Here is a 12203-nt window from a genome sequence, read left to right on the forward strand (position 1 = left end):
TACATGTATTTCATAACCCTTATCCATTACAAACAACTAAAACAAAACGAAACTCAAATGACATTCACTATAACACATAAAAACTAGATATACTGTTAGCAACTTCACATCGAAAATCTCAGAACTTTAAGTGGACATGTTGAACCCTTAAATTGGATGATCTTCCTCTGCAGGTATCAGCCAATAATTATTGTCTTTCATGAACACCTATATGTGATGCCTAAGCTCCCTATAAACTGGAGCAGCCACGGAATATTTGTGAACCAACAGACTGACAGACAGGGTGATCCCATACATACCTCCCTAAAATTCTTTGCACAGGAAAAATATTAATATATTAACCATGTGAGCAATGAAGATTGCTTCCATTTTAAAAAGATGATACAAAAGTGGCAACAACAATTAATGACCATAATAAAATAAACCTTTCTGTTAAAAAAAATGTTATTCTATGAAGTTGCAATGTGTAAATACAAGAAGAGTTCAAGCATCATCAGCAGATTTTAATTAACTTGAAGCGATTTAGACAAATACAAAGATAACACCTTATTTCCTTGACCTTGAAACATAAAAAAAAACAGTGCAGACAATATCTATCCAATATACAAAAGTCAAAGACCGAATTTGCAGCTTACTAACAAGTGATTTTTAGGTGTAGATCATGAGGGTACAGTATTTTACGTTTGCAAAGCATCTCAATCAGTTTACTAGTTAAAAATTTGTACATGACCTCATAAATTTGTCTATGGAGCATTTTAAACATCCTAAATGGCTCAGTTCCATGTCCTATAGGTTCAGTTTTAACACTTTTTAATGACAAAATGTTTAATACTTCATAATGAAAATAGAGAAAGTACTTATTGTATTAAACATCAATCTCTTACAGAATACAGGTGTAGACAACTGCTATCTAATGATGTTAAAAAGCTATCTAAAATGCTAGGAAAACAGCCTTGCCCCTTCATCTTAACTGTGAATGAGAATGGCATTATGTTTTGTAATTTGATAAAATTATGTAATATCCAAGCACTGTCTTTTGAAGAAAGCGATAATAATCTTAGCATGACCCTGCTTATCAAATCAAGCTTAGAGTTTCTGCTTTATGTATGCCTTAAAATACATTAACTTTATCAAGTAAAATTCACCAAATCAGTAGGACTGATTTTCAATTTAGAAAAGATAATTGAAAAAGAGAAAATTGATTTTTAAACTACTAAACAAAATTCTGTCACCAGATATGGAAACTGTGCAGTTTATAATTCAATCAAAATGTTAACTAAGACTGCCATTTTTCTTAAAAACTCAGAGACTTTTCTAAATTAATCATAACAGTTGTCTCCTAACTGATTGGAATTCATAATTAAATGAAATTTGATTGTTATCAAAATCAGCACAAAACTGACAGTAGAAGTACTTAGAAAATCTAATCACTATGACAAAATCTAGGTTGATATAGAAGTAGAACTTGGTTATTATACCATATAACATCAGTATCCTATTTTCTTTTGACACATCTTTATATAAGTTTAAAAGAATGATATGACAAGGTCAAAATAACCATCCAGCTGTCAACATTACTTGGTCCTAGTTTTATATATGGCTTGATGCTTCCTCTAGAAGGAAAAGGCTTCATGGTTTTTATACCTTATCTCCTTAAAATCAAGTTAAGTATATTCTGTGCCAGATCCAAATGTCATTTTAAGAGCCAGTCTTCTAGCCATTTGTTTTAAGTAAAGTGTGTTTCAAATTGAGAATGTTAAAGAGCCAAGTGTTATTAGAGACATCTTCCAATAACACAAATGTCCCCTAACAGCTCCTGTGATTTATTCAATCAATTAACAAGAGCTGTTCGAATGACTGAAGAGAGCATTGTGACAAACTACACATCCACTTTGCTAAATTAAAAAAGGCGTGAATTTGCTAAGTTTGCAGCTTAGGAACCCTAGAATCCATCAAGCTATTGTGACAATAATGCAGTGTTAAATTACAATTACAGAGCACTAAATACATTGCCCTGAGGAAATTAAACATCTAGTTTCTAATGACTTGGATTTTACTGGGTCTTGAGCAAGATGATCAATCAGCATTAAGAAATGTAGTACAGCAGCCTAGAGCATTTGAATTCTAAGATCATTATTGAGAATTCAAATTTCTTCAGGATGATTCTATATCCATGTAATATTTGTCAGATATTGCCAAGTTGGCTTCTGAGGGAAGATTATTTAACAAGGAAGTAAATTAATGGATGTACCTTATAAAACGAAGGAATCTTCGGTTCTAATCTTTATAATTCATCACGATTGTAAACACTCTAAACTCTGTCCAAAGTACCGAAAGTTCAATATCTCTTCAATTGTAGGGAATTCTTATATTTTTTTTCATCTATAAAAAGTGATAACCATACCTATTCTTTGATCAAATTTAAATGAAATATAATATTATAGAGGAAATATTTCTACCAGTCAGCTTATGATGTATTCAATAAATTGAAATTTGTTTGCAAGCAATAAAGATGGATATTTTAACACTTATAATATCCAATCAGACTGAGGAGCAATTGACTGATCTAAGTAAACTCAGACATTAGTATAATGCACTGTAAATAACAAGAAATCTATGAAATTCAGATTTGCAAATTGAAAGTTAAGGATACCAATTCTGTAAATTTTTTTTTTGGCAATGAAAAACTAGTCTGGACAATCAAGCAACTTTTCCTTTTCTTTCTTCTATTATCTAATTGACCAAATGACAAAACCTACTGTTTCCAAATGGTTCAATCTATGTGTAAATTTATCATTTTCTGAGAATCAATGTTCAGACAGTGTGCCTGATTGCCACTGACAACTTTATAAATGAAGCAATTCATATCATGAATGATTCCATTCCTGGAGCTTTTACACCGATTTCTCCAGTAATCTTTACACTAGGATGGAAGGACAGGGATTAATCCATAGACAACAACTGTATTCATGAAAACCATTAATTTACATTATAATCTCTAAACTAACAATATTCAGAGTGGTGGTGACTTAACGGTCCTACAAAGTGTCCCTAATCACCTGATAAATCAGCTCATTTAGAAACCACAAGTTCTAACTACTGTTTAAATTTGCATGAATATAACAGAAAGTTTGTCTGTCTGTTCTGGTAATCATTTACAATTCTGTAAACAGGACTGGCGATTTTATGACAAGTCATTTCCATAGCTTAAAAACAATAACATTGTTTACTCCTCCTTAGTGTCAATATTTCAGCTCTTTACAGAAAGTTTTCTGCTTACAGTATTTTTATGGCTCCACTAAATGACAACAATTAACATAAGAAGAAGACAAACAATTTACCTTATTAAACAATAAATGCAAATATCAGCAAAAGATTTTGCAATAATTGTATTACAGGCTATCAAAGGTCATCAGACAGAGAAATGGGAAATTAGAACATCCTTAATATGCAAATAATGTTAAATACATTGGGACATAGAAATGATCCCATGCTGGCAGTTAACAATCAGATGAAGGAAAAATGAAAGGATTCAAATTATCATGGCCTTTTCTACCAGGTCAATCATAATTCATTTTGTGATAACACATGTAAACTATTGGTATATTTAAGATGGGATCAAACATCTTAATAAACCAGAACTATGTTAATGAGCACTAATAATTACCTCTATTTTCATCATAAAATTATATACCAAATGCCATGAAAAAACAAAACTGCAGCTATAGGTACATGTAGCAATATAAATTATATCCTCCATTAATTAAAGTATAAAGGCATCCAAATCCCATAACTCCATCAAAATGGATTAATAGACCCAAGATTTCATTGTTTGTTTGTTACATGTATAACTGTATTACAAACATTGTATATACTAGTGCATGTATTATAGCCTTCCATGCCTTTTTAATACAAATCCTGTTTTTCTTTTCTACTCCATACAAAAGAGTGAGGTAACTTCAACATACATGTATGCTATTATTGACAAGAAATCCATGCTTTTAAGAAATAAGGATCAATCTCCCGTATAAGTAGGAATTAAATACATCAACTTAATTTGCAATTTTAATTTTTTTTTCCGTACACATCTAATATAACTTCTAGACAATATGATCTTATTGCATGTACATTACAAATCAATAATTTGATGATCTAACGGACCAATTTAACTCCCAGCGGAAGTTTGGTGTCAAATAACTACTTAAGTGAGGAAAACTACTTAACCCAACACTTGAATTTCATCAACTATAACAGGCTCAGCTGTCACTCAATTTGGACCTGTATGTTCTAATTGTCTACCATGTATTAACTTGGGTTGAACAGAAGTATGTCCCATTGGGATGATGGTCTTCATGATGTATAACTGAGCATCCCAAGAATCTAAAGCTTAAACTTACAAATGACAGGTATACTGAGACCTTACTAACTCAGCCTTATATACCCATTTCAAGATAAAGAGATAAACTTACAAATGACAGCTACAGACCTTACTAACTCAGCCTTATATACCCATTTCAAGATAAAGAGATAATGTCATTTCTTTTCAGCCTAAATAATAACAAGATGTTGTGAATAATATTCCCCAAATAAAATCATGGACTTGTTGCAGCATATACTGATCAACATCTGTTTATTGAAACTACAAAAAATAAACAAAGGGGACATGTACATGTGTATTTGCATGCACCAATATCTGGCACTAGTGAAAATTATATTTTACCTAGAAATGCTACTTTTGGCATACTTTTGCACTACAGGTCTCAGAATTTGTCTGATTTTTGCATGGTAACACCATCTGCATGCAAGACCAACATTAAACTGTGAGGTTTGAATGCGTTTTTTATCCAGAAATATTGGACAAATACTTTGAAAAACAGAATATTTTGAAAAGTTGACTAGGAATAATAATTATTGACTAATGTTCGAATATTAGCCAAAATGTGATAAAAACTGCCAATACAATACAAAATAATGAAGTGCCCCAATTATGAATTTAGCCATCTAATACAGCTTTTACTCATCCATTACAACATACATTGTATTGGACTGATTAAAATCCATATTAGCTTATGATATATTGAACTAGTTAGTCAATAAAGGTATAACTGCATAAGGTTTTCCATATTAGCTGAGTTATTGGTCTTCGACTAACCATACTGGATTTCAGCTACGCCTCAAAACAATAAACTAAGCCAGTATGGAAAACCTTATGCAATAATACTGTAATATTGAGAAAAAAAGTGTGTTTCTCCCCAAATTGGTTAACTTCAGACATTTTGGCTACATATTCTGTCCATTGATATGTTGATTTGAAAACATCTATTTTGACAAATTTGATAACAATACTCCTTCATCTTTATAATATAATAAACAAATTTATTTTATGAGTGATTTATTTCCACTAATTTCTCAAGAAAAAAAAAAAAACTGAAAATTAATTGTTGTCTATAAGTCACATTGTAATGGATTACATAGTCAAATGTACATTCTGTCAGCTGTGAAAAAATAAAGTGGAATTGAATTGAAATTCTTCAACATCAAAATATGATGGTTTTCAGTAAGTCCATGTATTGATTATAGCTGATAGTAAATATCTAAAAAAAAAAATACTGAAGATTCAAATAAGAAGGACAATTCAAAGAAATAAAAATACTTGACCAAAAAATGGAAATCCACAAACAAAAAGTAGCTATTAACAGAATAAAATACAATTACATATAAAAACAGAAATGAGAAAACAATACAGCAAATAATAAACTAAATAAGAACTCCCAGAAATAAACAAGGAGTGACATCTGGTGCCCAAGAAGGGTAAGTATGTCCTGCTCAAACTCCCAGAAATAAACAAGGAGTGACATCTGGTGCCCAAGATGGGTAAGTATGTCCTGCTCAAACTCCCAGAAATAAATAAGGAGTGACATCTGATGCCCAAGAAGGGTAAGTATGTCCTGCTCAAACTCCAACAAAATAACAAGGAGTGACATCTGGTAACTGAGAAGGGTAAGTATGTCCTGCTCAAACTCCAACAAAATAACAAGGAGTGACATCTGGTGCCTGAGAAGGGTATGTATATCCTGCTCAAACTCCAACAAAATAACAAGGAGTGACATCTGGTGCCTGAGAAGGGTAAGTATGTGCTGCTCAAACTCCTACAAAATAACAAGGAGTAACATCTGGTGCCTGAGAAGGGTAAGTATGTGCTGCTCAAACTTCTAGAAAATAACAAGGAGTGACATCTGGTGCCCAAGAAGGGTAAGTATGTCCTGCTCAAACTTCTAGAAAATAACAAGGAGTGACATCTGGTGCCTGAGAAGGGTAAGTATGCGCTGCTCAAACTCCTAGAAAATAACAAGGAGGGACATCTGGTGCCCAAGAAGGGTAAGTATGTCCTGCTCAAACTCCTAGAAAATAACAAGGAGTGACATCTGGTGCCTGAGAAGGGTAAGTATGTGCTGCTCAAACTCCTAGAAAATAACAAGGAGGGACATCTGGTGCCCAAGAAGGGAAAGTATGTCCTGCTCAAGTAACATGATAGTGAAGCAACAACATTGGGAGAATGCCAATTAACAACAACCCTAGAAACTAAAGAAGATGCTTACAGTGATGGTAAGTCTTTAGGAGCTTACCTAGTGATTAAATGTTTACAGAGATGGTAAGTCCTTAGCAGCTTACCTAGTAATTAAATGTTTACAGAGATGGCAAGTCTTTAGGAGCTTACCTAGTGATTAAATGTTTACAGAGATAGTAAGTCTTTAGGAGCTTACCTAGTAATTAAATGTTTACAGAGATGGTAAGTCCTCAGGAGCTTACCTAGTAATTAAATGTTTACAGAGATGGCAAGTCTTTAGGAGCTTACCTAGTGATTAAATGTTTACAGAGATGAGCATGGCCACAGGTTGCAGCAGCATGTAGAGGGGTCCACATTTCACTGTCCCTTGCATTAACATTGGCACCGTACTCCAACAGCAGCTTTAACATATCTTCATTATCATCAATGCATGCCTGAAATTACAGAAGTAAAAAAATGCCAGATCAAGTTAACAACGCATGACATCTAAAATAACACTACAGTCCAGAAATAAAGTAAAATGGGATGTCTAGCTCAGCACTTTTTAATAAGAACCAATTGAAATTCTTGTTAAAACAACCCTTAATTAATATATGTGTCACAATGTACTAAATGGAATGCTATTATTTTCAGCTGGCTGTAAGCACATTTAGCACATTACATACTGGACTGAAGGACAGAACTGCTATAATGATGATGTGGTTGAACTTATATTGAAATATTTGCCAATGAATGTTAACTAAAATCTATCAATATTCACAAGAAATGTGTTGAGATCTAAGACAATAGCTACTAGATCATGAACACTTTTGTATCTCATTTCAATTAGGTCAACAGAAATACATAGTTAATATAAGATTGCATCCATTAATTAATTTTACTTTTTGTGTAGTTCATGGTTACCTGATGAAGGGCAGTTAATCCATCTTCATTTGTGACATCTGGGTTAACTCCTTGGTTTAGCAACTTTCTCACTGAAAAAAAAAGAAAAAACATTTCATGATACGGGGAACTTAATTTAACTTAAACTTTATTTTTCTACATCAATTTAAGGAAAGTGCTCTGTATTAATTACAACATAGACGAGGGGGGAAATGTTGGTTATGTAAACAAACACATTTTAGCAGACTCTTTCATTCATGTTTCAGTATATCTTACAAATATTGACAGTATATCATTGCCACTGTATCAGCCAAAGGTACAGAAATGGCCATGAATTTGGCGATTGTTCAAAACAATGTAATTTTGTTATTCTACATCCTTGTAGTGTAACAAACATTATGGAAGTTGATCTACAGCAAATATAACAAGATGTTGCACACTACATCATGCTAAGAATACCCACACTCAACAATTCTGTCAAACCTGGAAACAAGAGAGACAGTGCAAATTATCTTATGAAACCAATACAGTTTACCAACTATCTAAGCATGGAAGTATAATATCTAGACATTATAGTAGGGTAGGGTCCGGCAATTTGGCCTCCTGAGGCAGAGCGCAAAGGTTCCTACTTCTATTGAATACCACAGCAGGGTTCTTTGACGCGTGAGGAAAGTGTTAAATTTCCCAACACGGTGCACCACTATGGTTTGCGGTCAGGTTTTCCGTACTATAGCCTGACAACCCCAGCATGTAACATGCCAGGAGTACACCATTCCACCACCTGAGGCACACATACCAGTTGCTCAGTGAGCAGAGCACCTAGCCCCAGGCTAGGTTTCTGAGCACTATTTAGTTGCCTTTTATGACAAGCTTAAGGCTGCTACAGGCCTATTCTTTTGACACCCGGACCTCAACGGGGTCCGGACTGAGAATTATATCATCATGTGTTGCCTTTAGCAATCAAATATTACAGAGATACCAGTACATGTTAGTGATAAACAGCTGCTTAGCCAATCCCCATTTATTTTATTTTTTTTCAAATCAGGAACCAATGAAAATGAAAGGGAAGATTTTTTTCTGTAATGGGTGCAACTTTTGTTCATATACATATAGATATTGAAGATAGTTTATTCCAGTCAAAATGTCGCTAAAAGACAGAGTACAGTCCCAATCTTCATCAATGTATGAAAATGAGAGGGCCACTTCACTTCGCTTTTTGGTGTTGTCTAAGGGCAAAATGTGCAACACTAGGGCATATTTTGCCCAAATCACCAAGTAGTGCGAGCCCTCCACAAAGGTGTAAATAGAACATGTACAATTCCACAAAGTATTTCTGAGTTATTGTACAATGTGTGAACAGGGAATATGGTTATATCATAATAGGACAAAATATGGGTGTGTAATGGCGAACACTATATATCTATCATAAAAACAGAGAATGTGCTATTAAAACTCCTACTCCTTAATTTAATATCAAACATACCATCTTCTACATCTCCTCTAGCTGCAGATTCTAACAGCATTATGTTACCACGAAATTTCACCCTTGGTCGTCGTTTCTTGCCTGTTCCTTTTTTTATTTTCTTGGCATGCTCTTTGTCCACTTGTTTCTCATAATTTGCGAATTTTTTCAATTGATGACTTCGTCTCTTTTTAGCATGCTTGAGACGTTCTTGTGTACTCATTTTTTCCACCATGGGAATCTCTAGTACTAAATCGTTGTGGTCTGCCATTTTTAATGTTATTTATAATCCCAGAAAAATTTACAACTTGAGATATCTATAGGTAATTAAGTATATCCTTTCAGAACTAATAGAGAAATTTAGCAGTACTTTTTATCCTTCATCCATAGTGCATAACAAATTTGATTCTGTCACCACAAAGCCATCTTAACTTGTATCCTACACCATATCCCATAGTGGTACAGTAACCCACCAATCAAGTAAGGATGTTTAATCTGCAATAAAGAATAACAATAAATTTAATAATGATATCAAGTTTCAATGAAAGTATTCACACATTTTGATATGTGTTCAAAAAATATAAATTCCAGTCAATATTCGTAGTTTCACAAAACCTCACAAGTAAAAAAGCATGAAATTTCTACCATGAATAATTATAAATTTAGTCAACACAGATGAGAACATATTGACTTGAATTGTTACCAATTTCTAAAACTTGTGTACATGTAACATGCTTCCTACTACATATTTAATACTATATTCTACATAGCAGCACTGCATGCAGAATTTCACTCAAACCCCTACAGCAAAATAATATTCATATTTGAGTGATGTTTTAAACTATCTTTAAAAAAAATGAGAAGAAATAGGAGTTTGCAGGGACAAACAGAAATAAAGCTAATTCATGGGGGCAAATTTCTTCATTTCTAAAATATATCCAATACACATTCCTCCTTAGATATTGTGAAAAATTTGTACAATTTCTATTTATAGTTTTAAAAAAAAATATTTGTTTTGCTACCAGTTTAACTGCAATTGCCCAGGTGCCCAGGCTTTGGCTATGAGGGAGAGCTATTTGAACTCAAATGTGACTTAATGATAATGCCCCAGTATGCTGTTATATTGCTGATATCCCAACCAATGGGAGACTTCATACAGCACATGTAGTATGTCTGCAATAAAAGTTCAAACAATCACTTCCTAACTGCATATGTTATTTCTAATTTATGTCATGTCCAACAAAGATTTTGAGCTATTGATGTTTCAGAACATCTACATATATAGGATGTCACTGACATAAAGTATACAGGGGAAGATCTAAGGCATAATCATAGCATATCTGCTATTGGCTACCGCCTGTTTGGTTCTTACAAGTACCAGTAAAAGAATGTAGATCATTCCTTAAATGAAACAACCTCATACATGTTAACCTTTGGAAGAGCTAATGTGAATGATACTCCCATTGTCACTTTAATTTTAACTTCCCTCATATCTTTAATTTTTATGTGTGAAGTTGTAAATTTTTCATTGATTTTGCAGAAGTCTACCCCGCCATAATATGGGAGGGTTAACATTAATGCTACATACATGTATAGAAAAGAATACAGGATTTAATATCTAGTTGACTTATATATTCTAATTCCTACATCAGGAGAGCACCATGATTTACCCTATGGATTTAGACTGAGATAGAAAAACAGGTCAATGATTTATTCGTACTTAGAGAGTACAAAGTCTATTTGTTTTTTGGACATGAAAAATCAATAAATCCTGTCTTCCAGTTTCACTAGAATCCCTTTGAAGATTGAAACCATCATGATGTTAATTTGATTCTATTACACAACTACCATCAAAATAGACTTCAAAGCTACCCCTTAGTGTACTTCTGTTCCAAGTATGAAGTAATATCAACTAATAATGAAAAATGAGCATAAAATTCCTCACAAAATATGTAGTCATCACTCAGAAACTTATTGTTAATGCAGACAAGTTTTGTTCAGTAAGAGTTCATGTAGCTGAGGTATATGATTTGGGAAGATTAATGAGTATTGTTTCCAAATAATTCAAAGTAAATTGTTAGTCTTTTTAGAGTCACTTCCCTTCTTTAATTGAAATTCACTATAATGAAAGTACTTCTGAAAATGCTGATAGACATAAACCTTTTTGACAACACAGCAATTTCTACTTTTAGTCTTAATCATATTAATATAATGAGTTGTACAATGAGTATCCTATGATATTTGATGTACAGCCATTGATACAATGTATTACTATTACATGCAAATACAATCATTAATGCTAAATTGATAGATTCACTTTACATCTCAGAAGGAATAATTTATTTATGGCAATTTTAAGCAGATGTCTTTTCTAGTCCAAGGTTAACTGATCCATTTGGCAACTGAGGGCAGTAATACAATGTTCCCAACACATTAGTATTGTGGAGAACTTAAAATTTTCTCAGGAAGGAGACTTCATTACAATGAGAACTTGTTTACAAGATGTTGTTTAGTAAACCTTATATGATTGTTGCTAGGAACAGTAGAATGACAAATCAGTAATTCATATCATGATAATGTCAAAATGTTTAAGTAACTACACCACAAGCGCATGTTTTTGACAAGTCAAGCTCTAAGGCTTTTTTACATTTGTATTATAGCTTGCATGTATTTAAAAACTCATATTAACTTCACAAAATGCCGAGTAATTTATATCCAAATTATAGAATTACTAGGTTAAGTCCTCAAAAAAATATGTGTGATTTGTTTTTTTTACCAGTACTTCATTGAACTTTATAGTGGAAGTACGAAAACCCATGGAGTTCATTTTTGTAGACCAGTTCAGAATATACAAAATTCTATGATTTATTGATTTTATGAAACAGTAACTTGTACCTAAAGTCTAAGATCTAAAGTGAGAGACAGATTCAAGAAAAAGACCAAATACAACTTTAGTTTAGTCTCCACTGCCTTAGTCACTCACTCATACTAGAAATATCTGATATTCAAAAGACAAGCCAAGACATCTCCAAATGAACACCAAATACCAAAACATTTACACAATGTAAATCAAAGGAAAACCCTCTGAGCATAACATGCATACCTAAAAATCACTTTAAATCATAAAATCATGAAATTGTAGTAGAAAAAAATGAACTGAGCCAGTTTTATGACAAACTTTGGTGACAAAGTACAAAAAGTATATCAAGTAAGCTGATATGAAACCTGTGTAACTTGAGGAAGAACATCCTCTGACATAATGTTTACATGTTAAGTTATAGCCTTTACAAT

The 12203-nt window shown here is 32.9% G+C and overlaps 1 protein-coding gene across 12 annotated transcripts in view; it reads right to left on the bottom strand.

Annotated features, from left to right (window-relative positions):
- The window catches only part of LOC148616166 (protein phosphatase 1 regulatory subunit 16A-like), a 53005-nt gene that overhangs the window by 23334 nt on the left and 17468 nt on the right, over positions 1–12203 (bottom strand). For all 12 annotated transcript variants that reach the window (XM_088582916.1, XM_088582914.1, XM_088582915.1 and 9 more), the window contains 3 exons: positions 8934–9407; positions 7472–7542; positions 6857–7002 (listed from right to left, as the gene is read on the bottom strand). In XM_088582916.1, the coding sequence (XP_088439042.1) occupies positions 6857–7002; positions 7472–7542; positions 8934–9183 (467 nt within the window). In that variant the 5' untranslated portion in view covers positions 9184–9407. The remainder of the gene's footprint in view (positions 1–6856; positions 7003–7471; positions 7543–8933; positions 9408–12203) is intronic.

This window comes from Perna viridis, chromosome 5 (genome assembly GCF_037379345.1).
Source record: "Perna viridis isolate PV_CMFRI_1.1 ecotype Kerala chromosome 5, ASM3737934v1, whole genome shotgun sequence".
NCBI classification, from domain to species: Eukaryota; Metazoa; Mollusca; class Bivalvia; order Mytilida; family Mytilidae; genus Perna; species Perna viridis.